Below are 18,890 nucleotides of genomic sequence, written 5' to 3'. Positions count from 1 at the left end.
TAGCTTGAGGATACTATGAAAGAGTTACCAAGGACTTGTGTCCAAAGATGTTCTCTGCATCACTATAATGGTAAAATAGAGAAGGGATATTCAATAAAATGTTTGCATTTGGAAATTTAAGGCAAGAAATAAATGCCTAAGTGTGCACAGTGCACATCTATGTAAAATGCCACACATTTTTATGTTCATCATCATGGGTTAAGAGCAGTCTGCCTTGTTCATTGGATCCACATGTCTGACACAATGCTTGACACTTAACAATCACGTGGTTAATTTTAGGAAAAGCAATTAAAAGGGGGGGGCTGGCAGGATATACCCTTACATTTTGACAACGTTTACTGGAGATTTTTGTTTTCCAAGTTTTCCTCAATGAACATGTACTATTTTTATGACTGGAAAGAAGTACAATAAGTGTGGTAAGACTGCATCCCGAAAAGAAATTCAGATTTTTCATGCTATGTCTATCAGTGGAGGAACAAACAGCTATTGAAATGAGTACTAGTGAGTGTTTGCATTCGCCCAGCAGTGCTTACAGAAATTCTGGAAAGGATGGTAGTGGTGTGTAAGTGGCAGCTGGTACATTTAGTGAGTATTGGAGGTGCATGAGGGGATCATTTGAATGCTCATTACAATATCACTCTGTACTTAGGAGGGATCACAGAACTGGGGCTGGAGTTATTCAACTGAACAGAGTTATAATAAGCATTAAGATCTCCTCTGTAACATTAGAACTGATCCTTGTTTCCACCCCTGTTCTGGACTAGAGGCAGTTCTAGGTTCTGGTCCCCACCCGGCCACTTACACACTCTGTGATTTTTCTAAGATTATCTATCTCCGTCTGCAAGAGGAGGCAAAGAGCCTGGTCTTTGCTGGGCTGCTTCTGAAGTGTGTTCCTAACACAAGTGAGGAGCCTTGTTAGCTCAGTTAGACTCTCTGGATGCCCCCCTGCTTTTGCCTCTCCCAAATTTGTCAGTGTGTCCACATGTGAATGGAGTCCACATGTGAAAGGTGGTTTTGAAATGGGGAAGGGACTAAATTTTTAAGCAAACGTTCTTCTTAATGCTGCCGTTGCTCCTTTAAGATAGAATCATCCCATTTTCACTCATGGAGGGGGAGTATTGCCAGAGAAGCTGTGACCATCGTGACATCCTAATGATTAGCACCTATGATATGCTGATACGCAGTATACACAGAGCTTTTCTATGACCTCTAGAATTTGTTCTAAGGAAAGAAGATGGAAATCCTCTATTGATCGTATTGCTGTGCCTGAGGACACTGGAGAACTTATTACATTAGTATGGGTTTTGGATGTTTGCCTAAAGCCACAAACCTTTTGATGTCCACCTTCCAGCCCTGAGAAATTCCTCATCACTCATATAATTCCCGCAAATAAGATAAAGCAGGATTTTTAATGGAAAATTCTCTGTTCCTTCTTGCTCTCTGACTTCAATTGCCTTAGACATTTTTTTTGAAATATTAATTTCACAAAATAACTCTTCACTGGGTGTGCCAAATAATTGCAACACCTTCTAACACAAGACACTTGCTTAAATAACAGAATAGATGAGAATGATCACAAATTTGTATTTGGAAGAGATAAAATTACTCTATAGGTAATTATGCAAAATTCAACTTTAAATGCCAGTGTTATAGTTAAATGTTCATATATAAAAGCCATTGTGTAAACCATATCTGGATGATCTGACTAACTTTTTAATGTTGATTAACTTTCTTGATCAAGCTGAGGGTGTGTAGGCAGGAGAAATATATAAACTTGTAGATGGGTGAACATTTCACGCTGGTGGAAAAAAAATCCTAGCCATCAGCAATGTAAAAATATTCTCTTGGGGCGCCTGTGTGGCTCAGTGGGTTAAGCCTCTGCCTTCGGCTTAGGTCATGATCTCAGGGCCCTGGGATGGAGTGCTACATCTGGCTCTCTGCTCAGCAGGGAGCCTGCTTTCACCTCTCTCTCTGCCTACTTCTAATTTCTCTCTCTGTAAAATAAATAATATCTTTAAAAAAATATTATGGCAACAAATCCTTTCTGTATAGTGATGACACTACCTTTTACTATTTCTTAAAACCTTGTTTCTCAAAGGTAGTCAGAGTACTAATTTCTGCCCCCACCACATTGGTGAAACACCAAACGCCTGCCACTAGGGGGCTCTTCCACAAAACAACCTTCCATTGTTACCTGGCATCACTAATCTTACTTTTTAAATTGGTATTGTTGGTTATATCTGCTGAGTTAGAAGAAGTAAATGCCCATTCACTTCTTTTGAGAAAAGTATTTTAAAGATTCTCACAAATAGAAAAACAGGAATGCGGAAAATATCAGCATTTGGACTAAGTAAGTGAATAATAAGTTCTTTTAAAAATCAATTAATTACTCATGTTGTGTGTTTCCCCCAGCTCTCTGTCTTTCTGGAGAATGCTCCTTCTATTTGTATTTTTGCATAGCAGCAGTTTGGCTCAGATGAAATTTCTAATTCATAATACTGGTAGATGTGCCAAAAAGTCACACAAACCAGAAGGTTAAAAATAATTTCTATCAACTCTGCATAGCGTGTTTGAGGAAGAGCAGATTGTTGTAACGCTCGTGCTTACAATTAGAACACATTCATAAACAGAGGCATTTAAATGTTTGTGTATATCTGATACCCCAGAAACTTGAAAAATCAGGTAGGGGCAGTCAACATATATTAGCCTCTCTCTTCCACCACTCCGTGAAAGGAACAAAAATGGTAGTAAAAATATTTAAATGATACTGGGGCGCCTGGGTGGCTCAGTGGGTTAAGCCTCTGCCTTCGGCTCAGGTCATGATCCAGGGGCCTGGGATCGAGTCCCGCATTGGGCTCTTTGCTCAGCAGGGAGCCTGCTTCTCCTCATCTCTCTCTCTGTCTGTCTCTCTGCCTATTTGTGATCTCTCTCTCTGTCAAATAAATAAATAAAATCTTTAAAAAATATATTTAAATGATAAATAAGTCACGTTTTGGAGAACTCACTATATCCCAAGCAGCAGGCAGAATGCTTGGCAAATTCAGGATTAATTTATCAGATTAGGGTCAGAACAATTTTAAATCCACCAAAGTATGTGGTGATTTACTAAGCTGTGTAGGCAAACCTACCAAAAATGATTTTCCCTGTCCTTCTGGAATGCGTCCTTAACGAAAAGCGCTGGAAGTCCGTTGCCTTGCCACCATGGCCGGATTCCTTCCCATTGGAGGCTTCCTTCCTACATTTGTGACACGGGTGTTTGATTTCATGTTGGTCAACTTCTCCAGCACTTAGGTGTGTATGTGTGGCTGGAGCTGCTATTATTAACCGTAGTCCAGAACTCAGCATTTCTGACTCTCTGGCTCAGGTTCCCACATGGTGGCGAGCATCAATTTCTAATTCCTTTCCGAAACCTTTGGGAATGGGAGCCAGCAGGGAAGAGCAGACGTCCCAGGGTCACAGGAGAGCTGCTTCAAGACAGCTGGCAGGAGCATGTTTGTGAGATGCCCAGCTAGCTCCTCTTCCTACACAAGATGTCTTGGAAACTTGCCTCTGGGTCACCACCAATGCGCGAGGCCTCCTTTGGCCCCAAATCTTGCCAGTTTAAAGTGAAAACAATTCCACCTTGCTTGATCCTGGAATCTCCAACACAAACAAGACTGGGCTGAAAGGTTCTCTCAGAGTTTTGCTTCGATGGATGTTTGGTTAAAGAACCTGGACAGGGATAGCACATTTCCTTCAAACCCGAGCATCTTGTGGTGGCATGATCATAACTGGTTTTTTGTTTGGTGGTTTTTCTTTACTATGAGCAATTGCATGCAGACGGACCTAGAGGTCCACAGAGATCTCTCAGGCCAACAGCAAACACCTCCCTGACAGACAATGTGAAGGACTGGCTTTCTGCCTACCATTCCAGCATCACAAAACCAACCTCAATTACCTGCGACCTGGCTAGGTTCTAGATTGTTTCTAGATTGCTTATCCAGTTACTTAGCCAAGAATATCTATGGTGTCCCTTAGAAGACCAAAGAGCCTGGAACCAGAAAGAGGAATCAGTGAGAAAAACCAAAATAGCTTCTTGCCCTCAGGGACCTGCTTTTGGTGCAGGTGCAGGCCAGGTCTTCCAGGGAGGGCCTGGAGAGGTTCTTTGTCCAGAAAAAGGGAAAAGGGGCTTTTTGGTTTTGGGGGTTGTTTTGTTTTGTTTTGCTTTTTTCCTTTTAGGAGCAAATCATGCCTGTTAAACACAATTCTGGTTAAGACGTTTCAACAGTAGATTATGTGGCATCCTTTTAAGCTTTATAAAAAGCTAAATAAAAGACTGGCTAGGTAAGCTGGGAAAATTCTTAATCTTATTAAGGCCGTGAAAGAGAATGAAATGCAAAATCAATAGCAAGTAGGACAGTGCAGAGCTCCTCTAAATCACCCTTGCAGGCATGTGAACAGACCCGAGCACTTGGACGACGTCTGTCCCAGTGACAAGACAGTTTCACACCTGCTCCACCAGCCCCTGCTCGCTCTCTGCCAGGGATTTTGCCTCTTGCGTCATTGAGAAAACAGCAGCCATTAGGAGCTGGCACATCCTCATGTCTCTCTTTTGCCAGATCGAAGACCTAATTCCATCTGCACCGCTCTCCTGCCTTCCGTTGGGTCACGGGGCGGGGGAAGAGGTGTCCCTGCTTCTCCCCTCCACTTCCCAAGTTCTGTCCCACCTCTTCCCAGACACAGGGCTGTGACGGGTAGTACCTCTTTCTGCCCCCTCTCTCCCTCCTCTGCCCTTGATCAGTCCAAGAGCGAGTAAAGCTGTAGCCCTTCTCAAACTTGCCCGGGGATCTTGTTAAAATGCAGATCGTTATTGGAGGACTCAGGCTGTATTTTCCATGTTTAAATAAACAATCCCCTCTTTTAACTTCACATCTCTGCTCTCCACCCGACCCTACCCTACCCTACCCTACCTTGCCCTTCCCTTCCCCCCCCCCCTCGGCCACTCTATACAGCAATGCTTAGTGAGTGGGGAGGCTGCAGACAGTGTGTCCAGTTTTCCCTGGAATTCCCTGCTCAGTCTAACCAAAGCTTCTATGCCCCACACTGCTCTGCCCATGTTCTTATCCGTGAACTCTACTTGCCAAATCCACTGGTACTTCTTGACCTCACAGCAGAGTTTTGGAGAGGTTATCTTTCCCTCCTTCTTAAAACACCTTCTTTTTGACTTCAGCGAGGCCTCTTCCTCGGTTTTCTTCCACCTGTCTTTTTCAGTGTCCTTAGTTGGCTCCTCCTTAACTGTTCAGCTGCTAAGTTTTGTTGTGCCTTGGGGCTCCATTCTGCCCCCCTTTGTCTGTATTCTTTCCCCACGTGACTCCTTCTATTCACTTGCCTCTAAGGGCCTTCTAAATGCCAAGGGCTTTCACATCTGCAGCTCCAGCCCTGACCCCTCCCTCCGTCCGCCTGTGGACAGCGCCTCCTGATGGCCAGGAGGCGGCTCCTGCTTTTTCACGGCCCTAAGGCAGCTCTTCCTCTCCACTTCGCCCACACTTGTTCTTTCTCTACTCTTCCGTAGCTCAGTAAAACCAGCATTCATTTACTCAGTGGTTCAAGCCAAAGATGTAGGCAGTTCTTCGTATTGGGGAGGTGAGAAAAAGAGAACTCCGTGTATTCACTAGTCTGCAGTGAATCTCCTTACAGAACATTCTGCCTACACCCAGTGTAGTCACCAGTGCGGTCAATTACCACAATAACCTCTTATCTTTCCTTCGACAATACATTTTGCCTAAATGGTCTTTTAAAAATGTCAACTGGATCATGTTATGTCCTTGGTCGGAACACTCCTCTGGATTCCCATCACACTTGTAATAAAATTCGCACTCGATTCTGGTTCACAAGGCCCTCTGGCCCTGCCTGCTCCTTCCACCTCTTTCTGGGCAGCTTTCCCCTCCACCTGGCTGCCGTGAACCGGCATCTTTTCTCCAGTAGAGCACTTGCGTTACCTGGATCTCGTCCCAGTTAGCTCCTTGAGGGGGTGTGCACCTTGTTCTACGTACTGCCTTTTGGCTTCCAGGCTGATCCCCACTCACCTTTCTCCTGCAAGCCACAGTTCCCAGCTCCTCGATGATAGCTGTTGGGGGATTTGCCCAATGGGAGCTGGTGGAAGGAGGGAAGAAGGAAAAAAAAAAATGGAACCATGTCTTTTACACTCTTTCCTCTTTCTCCTCCCCTTTGTGCTTGCCTTTCTTCACTCTCCCCACCCCACCTCTGCTTCTGGAGGCATTTTCCAGCAGTGACTGGGTGCTCCTTCCCCTCAGTAGTTCAGCTGCCCACCACACAGAGGCAGCCTGTCCACCATCATCACAAATACTGACGAGCAGCCCTGTCCTTTGGCTCTAGCCCCTGCCCCAGTCCGTTTGTGTGGTCTAGGCTCTGGGCTGCAGAAACGCCCCCTCCCCTGGGAGCGGCTTCCTGCCTTGCTAATGTCTGTCTCTCCCTCTCTGGGTTCTTCCAGTACCACCATAGCCACTTCAGGGTCTTAAATTCATTTGCATGAAATACCCACAGCAGCTTCTTCCTTTCTGACCAAAACAGTTCTCAGCCACAAAGATCATCCTCAGAGCCCCCTTCCTTGACTCCTAGGGTCACTTGCCAGCACACGGACCTGCTGTGAGTCTCTCCATTGCCCTTTTCACTTTCTGCTAATTTTTCTTTACTTATATGTTTGTGTGGTGCTGTTTCCAGAGCCTAGAATAGTGTCTGATACATAAGTGGCACTCGGTGAATATTTATTAAATAAATGAATAAGAAGAGTGGACTGGGTTTTGGCTAAACCAAACATTACTTAAATGGGGAGGTGATTAAATGAATGATAATCAGACTTCTACAAAATCTTCGAAAAAGAAAGGAGTATGAGAGAAAGAGAGGAAAATTAGGCAAAAATGGAAAATGTTACCCTTTGGCAAGAGAGATAATTAGCAGGGAAAACAAAACATATTTATTTTTTATATCCACTAATGTGCCAGTTGCTTTATATACATGATTTCATTCTGTTCCCACATCTGCACTATCGGGGAGAGACATTATCTCCCATTTCACTGTTGGGAAAACTAAGCATCTGAGAGGTGAACGTATACAAGATCACAGGGCTGTAAAATGTACAACAGGATTCAAGCCCACAGTGTGTCGGGTAGGACCAGCCCAGGAAAGTACATCATAGCTTCTATCCGTGCTCGTCCTACATCTAGTTTAAATGCACAAGACTTAAATGCAGATATGTAAACCATTTCTGAACCACTTCTTTTATCTTATTAAACCCCATGGCCATCCCCGGGAAGGAATTTGAGATATTTTTGCAACTCGATTTCCGAGTTTTTCTTGCCTTTCCTACTCTCTCTGCCTCCTCGCTCAATGGCTCGAAAGGCAGACCAGGAGTCATACCACTAAGTAAATAAAAATATTGCCCTCAGCTCCGGAAAATGGGCCACCGACATTTTCTTCCAGGTTGACCTCAGAATGAGCCTGTTTTAGTGATTTAGTCTGTAGTAAGGAAGGGGTTCAGGGGATAGGCCCACTCCATATATCAGCAGCCTCCCATAGAGCATGAAGTTGTTATTCAGGTATGTGCTGCATATGGCATCAATAGAGAAAGATGGCCCAGTTTCCTTCAAAGTCACCAGGCCTTTATTTGTACCATGGCCTCTGTTTTGTCGGATTTCATTGAAGAGCCCCATTCTCTTCATAATGGGGACAAGCGAGCTTTCAGTCTTGTCCTTGATTTCCTATATTATGCCAAGGTCTGAAGATGGTGGGTGATGTTATACTACACAGGGTATAGGGAAACTGAGGGAGAAAAGCCCAAAATGGTCGAGCAAATCGTTTTTTCCAACTTATAATTTCCCTTGTTTGGTTGAGCCAAGTATTCTAACATGACTCTGACATTGCTTTTTCCCTGAGCCATTCTGAAGGCTTCTCCCTATCCCCAGACATCGTGCTCTCAGAACCCTGATAACTTACAGCAAACAAACAAATCATGGAAATTAAATAGCAATAAAACTGTTGTTGGATTCATATAAAAAATATTATCCAGTATTTAAATGGCTATTATTTACAGAAACTTGGCAATTGTACCATACAAATAATGAAATTGATTCCAGTTACAGTCCATCTTTGTTTGGAAAGGAAATACCAGTAGTGTTTGAAAAATGGATTATTAAAGACCTTGGTTTGCTGAAGGTGGCTCATATGTTCTATTTGCTAACACAGCATCTTGTTGGGGGAAAAAAAAAATAATAAGAACAGCTTTTGCCTACCCCAGATTATTTTCACTGGAGATCTTTAGAGCAGGAAATAAAAAACAGCTAATGGTTCATGGGGCATGTGGAATTAGTTTAAGCAAAGCCGAGCCCTGGTCTTGCTGACCGCCTCCTCTTTCCTGTGCTGTTTTGTCTATACTGGCCTTCGAGTATGTCAACAAATCTCTTTTAAACTCAGATGGGAAAGAAAGGATGGTGATTCTCTCTGTTTCGGTAAGGGTGTAATTTGCAACAGATGTGCTTTTTCACAAAGGTACAAGTTTGTCTTGTAAAATATTTGTAAAGAAAAATAGCCTCCGGATTTCACAAAGTAATCCTCGCTTGGTTTTGGAGATGTCACAAAGAGCATTGTTTTTATAATACTAATATAATTCTTTTCTCACACAATTTGATTATAACTCAAGATTAGTGTTTGAGAAGAGCCAAGTTTAAATATCTAAAACAGTGTAGTGAAGAAATACCATATGTGACTTGATGGCTTTTAGACAGTGACCTGAAGGGAGCCCGATTTCAGTCGGGAGACATGGGTTAAAGTCCTAGGGACACTTTTTAACAAAAAATGAGACTGTTAACTTCTCCAAGCCTCAGTTTGTTTATCTGTAAAATGGTGGAATTCACTTACCCCTGCCATCCAACTGGGAAGATATATTTAAAATGCTTACTAAACCATAAAGTCCTAGATAAAGGTAAAGGAGTATTTTCATAACAAATCTACTCAAGAAAAAAATATTTGTGGGTTCCACACCTTTATGTATACACCCTTTTGTATACATAATAAAAGGAAACTTTAAATTATTATCAAGAGCTGTACTAGTAGGTAGATCAGCACAAAAAGCTTGTGCTGTTTAAGATGAAGTAATAAATTCTGACTCTGATTGAGCCATGAAGCTTGTTGAAGAGCTAATCACTGATTCTCAGGGAAATTTTACCTGCATAAACACCGACAGATAAAAATCACATGATGGAAAAAGGCATGTGTCCTGCACGGGTATGACTAGCTTTGGCCTTTGGAGGATGCATAACTTTCAGTGGGGAGGATATACTGTAGACCAGTGAACTTTCTGCTAATTTTTCAAATCTGCTATCTTCAATGAGAACAGATATGGCTGCAGTCACCAGAGGGGAGTGAGCACAGAATGGGATAGAAGTCTGAGTTGGGATGGTAGACCACTGGGCTTCAGTTTCCATGTAGAGGGAATGAAAACCGTAATACCCTTCATCCTCGTGTGACTGTTCTAAGAACTGTGCAGGGTGATCTGTTTAAGATAATCTATGTTTATATTAGATAATTTGTACAAACACAGGATTCTTGAAACATATCATAAATAAGTAGGGAGAAAATCCTGTCATCTTCATGAAGATTTAATACAATTTAACGTTCGGAAGTTTCATAGTATTTTTTCAGGTTCTTCAAATGGGTAATAGTATTAATGACTTACATGTATTGAGCACTTCTTGTGTTCCAGACATGAGTGGTAAAGGCTTTAAGTGGATTAAATTCATTTAATTCTATAACCATCACAAAAGTAGGTTCTATCATTACCCCCATTTTACAGATGAAGGTCAGTAAATTGCTCACAAGCACATAGCTAAGGAAATACTGGAGGCAGGATTTGAACCAGGCTTAACAGTGGAGCCAGTTAGAAATCTAATCATCTTCTAAATCAGATTGGGGGCGAGTAGAATAAAAGAGAGCTCACAGCTTCTCTGAATTCTCAGCTTGCCTTCACATCTCTGCATTTGAATTCCAACCTTCCTGAAACACACATTTGAAAATAAACGATTTGACAAGATAGTTTTTTTTTGTTTGTTTTTTGGTTTTTTTAAACACACTCATGGACACCCAACTTTTTCATTACAAGTTAAGGTAAAGACAAAGTAGCCCAGCATTTGCTGTTTGGATTCAGAAACAAGCAGGGTGTTTCTGTTCCCTGTTGTCACGGAACCTCTCACCAGGGAGCAGGAGAAATCCAAGCCACCAGCCAGCTCCTCACGTTAGCTTTCAAATGGCTCTGAGGGGCAGAAGCGATTCCACAGCCCTTATCTTCTCCGTAAAATGGCTTGTTTGTTTGGAACCAGAAGGGATTTTAGGACTCATTTTATTTAACAGGGTTTTTTTGGGTTGGGGGAAAGGGGTTGGGGGTGGTGTTTGTTTTGTGTTTCCGTATTTCACAAGGTCTAAGGACAGGGCCTGGGCCACAGTAATCCTGAGCGTGCTTTCGTGTTTTCAAAACTTTCCACGGTCTGTTGGTTTTGACCTTGCTGGAAAACCTTGTGAGGCCTACAGATTCTTCTCTCAAAACCTGTGTTGTACTCTTCTGGGTGAAAGGATCCCTCGTCATGTATTTTCCCGTCAGGTTCCTTGGGAACAGCAACCTCACAGTTTCTGATGTGGCTCCCATCAAGGTTAGCCTGGAGCCAGGCCTTCTGGCCCTTTCACTGGGGAGTTCGTCTGAAAACGGAACTTCCCACGGGACCAGAGCCCGAGATGGGATGATCTATAAAGCCACTCTCTGGAAAGTGCACTTCCTGCCTGCTGGCAAGGAGATTAAGTCAAAGGTTTTGATATTGATATATGGTCCTAATCTTTTAAGAGCTTTCAAGCACTAGCAGGACAGTTATAAGGAGTTTTCTTAAATCATTAGAAAGAGGGAGCTTTGCAAGTCCCTTAGGTCCTGCTGATGAGCCGTTGGAGTAGCAAGCAGTTGGGGTCCAGGCAAGTCTCCCTCCTGACCACAGGTACACACGCATTCCTGGGTGCGTTTTGTAAGATTTATTTACATTGGTGTGGAATGGAATTGAAACATGGAGGTACAGACTTTGACAACTATTTTGATTGTTTAATTAGAAATTAACACAGTCGACAGATTGTGCTTTGGTTTTAGGTCAGTTTTGTTGATAATCGAAGATCTTTCCCTTCCTTTCTTCAGGTTTGCCCCGGAGCTCTTGGTCCCCATGCTCCAGCTTCCTTCAGGGCCTTGAGGCGCCTCAGAGTCCCTCTTCTTCTTTCTCTTGCCCTCAGTCTACTCCTCTCTTCTTTTTCTTGCTTTTCTTTTTCTCCCCCCCTGCTATCTTCTCTCTTCCTTTCCTTTCCTTCCTGGCTTTCATCATAATTCTTAGGAACGCCAGTTGCCATTTTTAAAATGCCTTTTGTTTACATTGCCTCGCCCAGAGGCCATTTCTCTCCAAATTTGTTACTTTACGGTCACTTTTATAGATCCATGCAAAAGGTAGAACATTAAACGCACACAGCGAGGCTCAACTAAATGCAATTAAAAGTTGCACTGTAGAAAACGAATACTGAAAAGCCCAGGGTTACCAAGCAAAAAAATTAAGACCAGGTAAATGCTCATTCGGCAGAAAAACATGTGCAGAGTCAGCAGAAGGGGGCGGGGGGAGATCTTCTCCGTGTAACTTTATAAAGAATCTACCATCATTTTCAAAAATGAAATTTGACAAGTTAACACTAAGTCCTCTGGGGCATAACTAAACATGCAGAAAAAGGCTGCATATTTTGGGGGGAATTCTGCCTAATATTTCAAAGTTTTGTTTTTAAGATAAGCAAAAATAGATAAACATAATTTGAATTCTTTTAATAAGAAACTATGTCCATAATTTTACTACTACGACTACTACTACTACTACTAATTATAGACGGTTTATTTGTACCAGGCATTGTACTAAGAGCTCTATGTGTCTTACTTAATTTGGTCCGCTTTATAACTCTGAAATGTAAATGTTCTAGAGATCTGTTTACTTTTTAAGAGAAAAATATTCTGTCTTAAATGGTGTACATCTGTCCTCTTAACCTTAAATATTATCTCAGAATCCTTTAATGTCTCAATGGAGGGTTCTTTTTCTTAAGGTTAATATGAGGAGAAGAACCAAGGAGTTAAGTAACCTGGGTGAGATTTGATATCCTAAGAACTGAGTAAGATTAGAGATACGATTCAGTAGTCAAGGGTCTCTGGTACTTGCCAAGCTGCTGTGAGAGTTTCAGTATTCTGAGAGACGTATTTTCTCGATCTGAAAAAGAAAGGAATATTGGCACAGAGAAAATATTTCATCACTTTGTGTGCCTTTATTCAATCTCTAGCTCCTATCTAATCTATTTTCCATATGTTAGAAGTATAGCTCTGAGAGCAGTTTGTTTTGCAAGGCATTTTACTGAATGAACCAAACAAGTTGTACACCAAAACCATCTTTAGCATAAAAAATAAATCACATGAAACATAGACATATTCCAAACACAATTGTACACTCTGTGCTATGCGAGACTATATTTACTCACAGAAGAGCTACAGTCAATAGTAAACTGTAACAATTATGTCTCAGAGCAAATATCAATCTTACCGCTTATGGTTTTTCAGAGGTTACATATCAAGGCTTTAAAGGAAAAGCAAAATTATAATCAAGAATAGTTCTTTGGGGTGGAAAATCTGGGTGCTTCCTTCAGGAAATAATAAAGTGATCATATGCCCTGGTCTGCTGGTCAGTTCTGCTTTCTGCTTCTCCTGGCTACGAGCTTCCTTGCATCCTTTTATCCCTCCTCCCTTGCATTCTTAAGACATTCTCTCACTCTAGAAAGTAACAGAAATATTAATTCCAGAACAAATATTTTGAGTCAATATATTCTACATACTTGTGATTGATACAATACAGGTGTCCCCAACAGACCCCTTTTGTATCATGTCAACAGGGCTGACGGTGACTACTTCGGCAAGGCCCCTAAGTAGCATTTGTCACTGGAGTGGGATGAAGCCAGATGCTTGAGGAACCCAGCCACACAATACATAGCCCCTGATACCTATCACTTTGAGATCTTGTTCCCATTCAGAACAGAACCAATGAATGGGGTACTTGTCATTTGGGTTTGAAAGTCAATGGACAGGATTTTCTGGATATGGAAGGTACTCCTACTGATTCCTTAGAACCTTAGTTTTTCCTAAATATTTCAAAGTTGGGAGGTAGATAGTTCTTTGGAAAAATCCAGTTAACTTTCTGTCGTGATGTGTGATTGTAAAATAGCTGAATATGAAAGAATCACTGTATTTCAAGTTTGCAGTTATTGATGTTTTGTGGACTATTTAAAACAAAATAAGATTTTTAAAAATTATATAGAGCCATTAGAAAAAGTTGTATGATATAAATCTCACATGTTCTCAGATTTATAGTTATAGCTCTTTTTTATGGGTATTTTTTTTTTTTTTACATCTTCAAAAGAAACCTTAATAATGCATTAAAAAAAAAAAAAAAAACCACCCAGTGTCACTACCAAGCCTTTGGATGATTAACTACCCTATGATATTTCTTTCATCCAAGCTGGTTTATAAAGGAAAGCAAAAACGACAATAAAAGAAATGTACCAATTTATTCTCTACTAATAAAGTATTGAACATTAGTGAAAAAAGTGTGAAATATTGGAATGCAACACAGAGCAATTCCATTACCCATTGCAGTTTTGGGTCATATACTATATATAAAGAGTAATTACTTCATTGGTTGGGGACCACAGTGGAGGAATATAGGATTTGATGAAAGAGATTTTAAAATAAAAATTTTATCCCAAAGCATTTGCTTTTCAAAACTTTGTCAACATTATAGACCATCTTATTTTGGTTTTTGGTGTTTGGGGGTGAGGGGCTGGGTAGTGGAGTAGGAGTACAAAAGAAATAGAAAATTAAGAGTGAGCAAATTTTTAAAATTCCTTAGCCAGTAATTGAACATCATCAGCACATAGGTTTTAAAGTATCTACTAAAAATAGTTTTTGTAGATGCCTTCAGTGACACACCTTACTGACAAATATCTTGTATTTAATATTCACATACTGGCTTATTGACATTACATCTGGTGATTTCTACTGTTAAATTAAGTTTCCAGATTTTATTATCTTGCTGATTGTGGTGCCTACAATGTAAGTTTCCAAATGTTCAAGTCTGTTGTTCTTGTTGATCACACAGGGATTCTGGGTAGGAATGGAAAGCTTCCTGGGTAGGACGGGAAGGTAACTTGGTATATTATGGAAAGAATAGACCTAGAGTTGGCCTGTCATAGTCCTAATCCAAGCTGTCACTTTTCTCAGATCCTATGTTTCTTCTTCTGGAGAGTACAGAAAAATAACTACATTTTAGGATGGTTGTGAAGACCAAATGAGCCACGTGAAACGCACGTTATAATGCTTAATGAGTGTTTATATGCTCCTTTCTAAAAATAATTTAAAATAGGCTTTTATGCAAAAATATAAGAAAGAGATAGATAAACCACCTAATATGATCGAGTACCAGTTTCCTTCAATAATAATATGGGAGAAAATCAGGGAAATGATCTGGTTACAAAAATGAAACTTGTTAATTGCAAATAATTATTTATATTATAGGAAGGTATGAAGAAGAAAATAAACTTCCATTACCTTTACTATTTTGACACATTTTCTTCATTCATTTTCTAGTCTACCCATTTTAAAAAAGGTAGATTATACCCCATCTCACGTTTACACCACCCCCCTGCAGTTTCTATTCGATCATAAGGATTTTTGTTGTCATTAATTATTCTCTTTAAATAATACTTTGTAATTTCATTATAGTATGTCAGCTGTACGTACCATAATTAATTCTACCCAACATGTCAGTGATTTTTTTGTTATTATAAGCAAAATTGCAGTAATAGTTTTTTCAGATGTTTATTGAATATATTGAAAATCCCATCTCTTGATTTGCCATATTTGTTGCAAGTTTTTCCTATCAACCTTATAAATTTATAAGTTTTGACACTGTAACTTTTTTATTTTACGTAACTCCTGCTATCAGTTTTTTTCCTTTGTGACTCCCTTCATTTTGTTTAAAAAGTTATTTCCTATTCCAAGGTCACTAGATAACTTACCTATATTTTCTTCTGTTTTTATAATTCATCTTTAGTTTTTTTGCTTTTTAATAAGCCTAGAATGTATTTGGGGCTATGTATTTAAGGTAGATCTGAGGTAGAATTGGGCTACCTCAAATAGATCTGAGAGTCTATTTAGGTAGGATTTAACATAATTTTCTGCACATAGTTAACACAAGTACCCAGTAACATACTACGTTCATCTGTATGGTGGATTTATGATGGTGCTTTATCATAAAACAAGCTCTCTTTAAATGTTCATCTTTCATATTTTAATTACTTAAATATCTGGTACAATAAGTGCTTTCTCATTATTTCTGTTTTGCAAAAATTTCTTGGCTATAGCTCTCAATTTATTTTTCCAAACAAATTTATCAAATTCTCCCCGTTTCACTGCACTCCAAACACATTAGGATTTGCTTGAAAATGCACTAAACCTGTACGTTCAACAGAAGAATACATTCTTTTAATAATCAGCGTTCCAGTGCAGAGACACCATATCTCTATTTCCTTAATGTAGATTCTGTACATTTCTTATTAAGGCTGTGCTTAAGTGAATCTAGATTTTATTGCTATTGTGAAAAATGTTTTTTCACATGATCATTTCAAACTGGTAAGACAGTATTCTCAATGAATTTTGATTGCATAACCAGCCCCCGTCAAGTTCAGCTTGATTTATTCTGTATGCAGAAAAATATCTGTTAAGAGCACTTTACTTCATAGACATAAATGAATTTAGCCCATGCTTGGGAGAGAAGACACTGAAGGCCACGGAGATGATTAGAACAGACCAGCTTTATAATTAGGGAACAACAGAAGGAGGCACTGGATATCCTTTTTTTTCCCCCCCTAAGTGTACAACTGCATAGGTGAAATTAATGCACTTTGTTTTATTGCTGGGGAGGGAAAAAAAGACAAGAAATTGATGCATTCATGTCCATAATGACAAGTGAAGGGTGACTTCTGGAGACAGCAGGGACCCTGAGAGTACATAATTGTTCTGTATACTCTGAGCCTTCGCATCTCCTGTACCTCATTGTCTGACAGTCCAAATTTTATAAGCAAGATGAATAATGTTGACAGTTGTCTCCCATGAGAATTATATTTAAAATGAAGGCTCTAAGTAACTTCTACCTAAAGGTCATGTTTAGAACTGGCCTCCATGTCTTCAGTCCCACTGTACCCTGTTCTTGGAGGCTGTGCATCCACCTGTCACTCACTTGCCCTTGGTTTCCAAGGTGGCAGGATGCCACGCCCAGCCATGCCCACAGTGCACAAAGTGCTTTAGACTTTTCTCAAGTGAAAGTCAGTATGTAAATGTGCAACATGACGACATTATTATTCTAGCTTTCTGGCTGCTTTCAGCAAGCACTGACTGCCACATGAGGTCTCAAGTGTTCTGGCACAGTGTGGAAGTGTTCAAAAGAAGTTAAAGTAATGAAATTGGATCTACATTTCCATAGAGATTCAAGCTGGCATGGAGGAATGGAGTCATGGAATCAGGGTTGGATGGTCTCCACCAAACAGCCTAGGCAAGTGCCTGTGATGCCAGGCTACTAAGCAGAAATTTCAATCGTGAAAGGCCACCACTATTTCTTCCTCTGGGTCTAAAATTACAGAATGTGCATATTTCCCCCAGGCTCACACCATTCTCTGGGTGCTTTATACTCAATCCCACCCACCCATTCCCTGGAGCACACCAGCTTTGCTTAAATCCAGGACAAGTTTTAAAATGAAGAACTAAGGCCAAGGGAGAAAAATGGTTAGTTAGAATCCTAAAATAGCCTATGCTATTCTATCAACTATGTGACTGTTACACTGAAGAGGTGGGCCAGGCTTACCCTGTATCTGATCTTCCTCAACTACTATTTAGGAAGTGTCTATTTAACGGATTTCAGTTGACCTGGTCTTTTCTTTTTTTTTCCTTCCTTTCTTTTCTTTTTCTTTTTCAGCTTTCATTGCTCACAGATATTCCAGATTTGGTCATTCCAAGACCTTCCCTTTCTCCTACGCCTTTACATGCTTCCCAACTCCCCAACTCTGGCTAAAATGTCGCTGTTCATCAGGGCAATATCATCAGAATCTGAGTCTGGTACTTTGCAACCACCTCTATATTGGCAGAGGTCCGTGATGCTGTGCCCTTTCTCCTCCATCTCCCTTTTTATCCTGAAATTTTCATGGGTTCCTTTATTTAGGTTTAAAAATGTGAGAGGGACAATTCAAGAATTCAAGCACTGAAGAATACCTTTACTCACACAGAATCTCTCTTTTTTCTTAATTGTATTTTAGGACAGTGAAAAAAAGGGATTTATAAATAAAATCTATGCCATCCAGGAGGTTTGTATCAGTGTCCAGAACATCCTAGATGAAGTGGCTTCCTTTGGCGAAAGGATAAAGAAGTGAGTGAGTGATGCTGACATGTGAGCCCTGGCCTTCTGTGGGACAGAGTGTCCATTTGTTTTCCAGAGGGTGAAATGCCACATTGTTTTTGGCAGGGGAGACTCCTTCTGGGTGATCTATTGCTCAGTTTCTTCATTATTTACTTTGTTTCTGTCAGTCTTTGGTTTTATGAAAAGTTCTGTCAATTTGCTTCCTGAAATTTAGAACATATTGGTTGGAAAGAAGTCCTACTTGTAGCTTTGAAGAAATAACACCGTCCTAAATTTTAGCACATTTCCAAGTGAAAGACTTTGTTCTTAAATGGAATATGAAATCGTGATACGAAAAAAATAAACCAAGCTAGATGAGAATTCCAGGTAATCAAGACATATCTTCATTTTATTACTGGTTGTCTTACACGGTCATTGAGGAATTCTTAAAATTATTTTTAAAATCCTATTTTATGTAGCATCCTGCAAAATTTTTCAAATTTATGTATTTAAATAGTTGAAAATCATAGTTACAGATGAAGTAAAGTAACGCACTTTTAATAATTTTAAAAAAGGAATCCCCTTTCCTAACTTAAAATATAGCTTCACTAAAAGCTAATGTAAAATTAAGAATACAAGAATATTCTTAAGAATATTTTTTATAATTATAGTCTTAATTTTGCATTACTTGTATTTTACCTGAAATAACTTTATTTACTAATGAACTTCAAAAAACTGTAAATTCAATATGGTGGATTTGCAAGTATTGATGATCCCTTAAAAATATATTGAGGCCCCATACTACTAAAGTATGTGAAAATGAGCTACATAATGATTGCTAAATAGTCAATTCAAGACAGGTGCTATATATCCGGATAAGCCTACATATTCCTTGTTTAACGTATCAATTCATTGTTTATTATTTATATTAAATTCTTCACCAAAATTGTTCCACAGATTTGAATCTTTGGGCATGCACATTTAAAAGGAGTAAATTATTTAAACTAAAGGTGTGAGAAACTCACCTGATGCTTTTCATGTTTCAGGGAATAATGCATTTCACTTTGTATAATTTTTAATATATTTCCACATACGCATAGGTGCTGAGTTTCCATTTTTTAAATATCATATTAGAACAGCCTCCCTCTCACTCCAAATGTACAGCAGCCCTCAGTCTCAGACTTCTGAACACTGATTTCTACATCTTTTTTTCTTCTTTCTCTCCATGTTATTTCCATTTCTAAGAATGTTCCTTTGTTCTGTACACCCTATCTACTGGAGCATTGTGTGAAGTCCTAAATAGGGCATTTCCCTTTTGAGTGTTGTCCTTTCTCTGAGGTACACTGTGTG

General features: G+C 39.9%; 1 protein-coding gene across 10 annotated transcripts in view; it reads left to right on the top strand.

The window, feature by feature from the left end:
- The window catches only part of MCTP1 (multiple C2 and transmembrane domain containing 1), a 543,974-nt gene that overhangs the window by 509,304 nt on the left and 15,780 nt on the right, over window positions 1-18,890 (top strand). For 7 of the 10 annotated variants that reach the window (XM_059175488.1, XM_059175487.1, XM_059175484.1 and 4 more), the window contains one exon: window positions 17,461-17,570. The exons of the other annotated variants lie outside the window; for them this stretch is intronic. In XM_059175488.1, coding sequence (XP_059031471.1) covers window positions 17,461-17,570 — 110 coding nt within the window. The remainder of the gene's footprint in view (window positions 1-17,460; window positions 17,571-18,890) is intronic. 10 annotated transcript variants of the gene reach the window in all.

Source organism: Mustela lutreola, chromosome 5 (assembly GCF_030435805.1).
Source record: "Mustela lutreola isolate mMusLut2 chromosome 5, mMusLut2.pri, whole genome shotgun sequence".
In the NCBI taxonomy this organism is placed as follows: domain Eukaryota; kingdom Metazoa; phylum Chordata; class Mammalia; order Carnivora; family Mustelidae; genus Mustela; species Mustela lutreola.
This window is presented reverse-complemented; position numbering and strand designations above follow the sequence as displayed.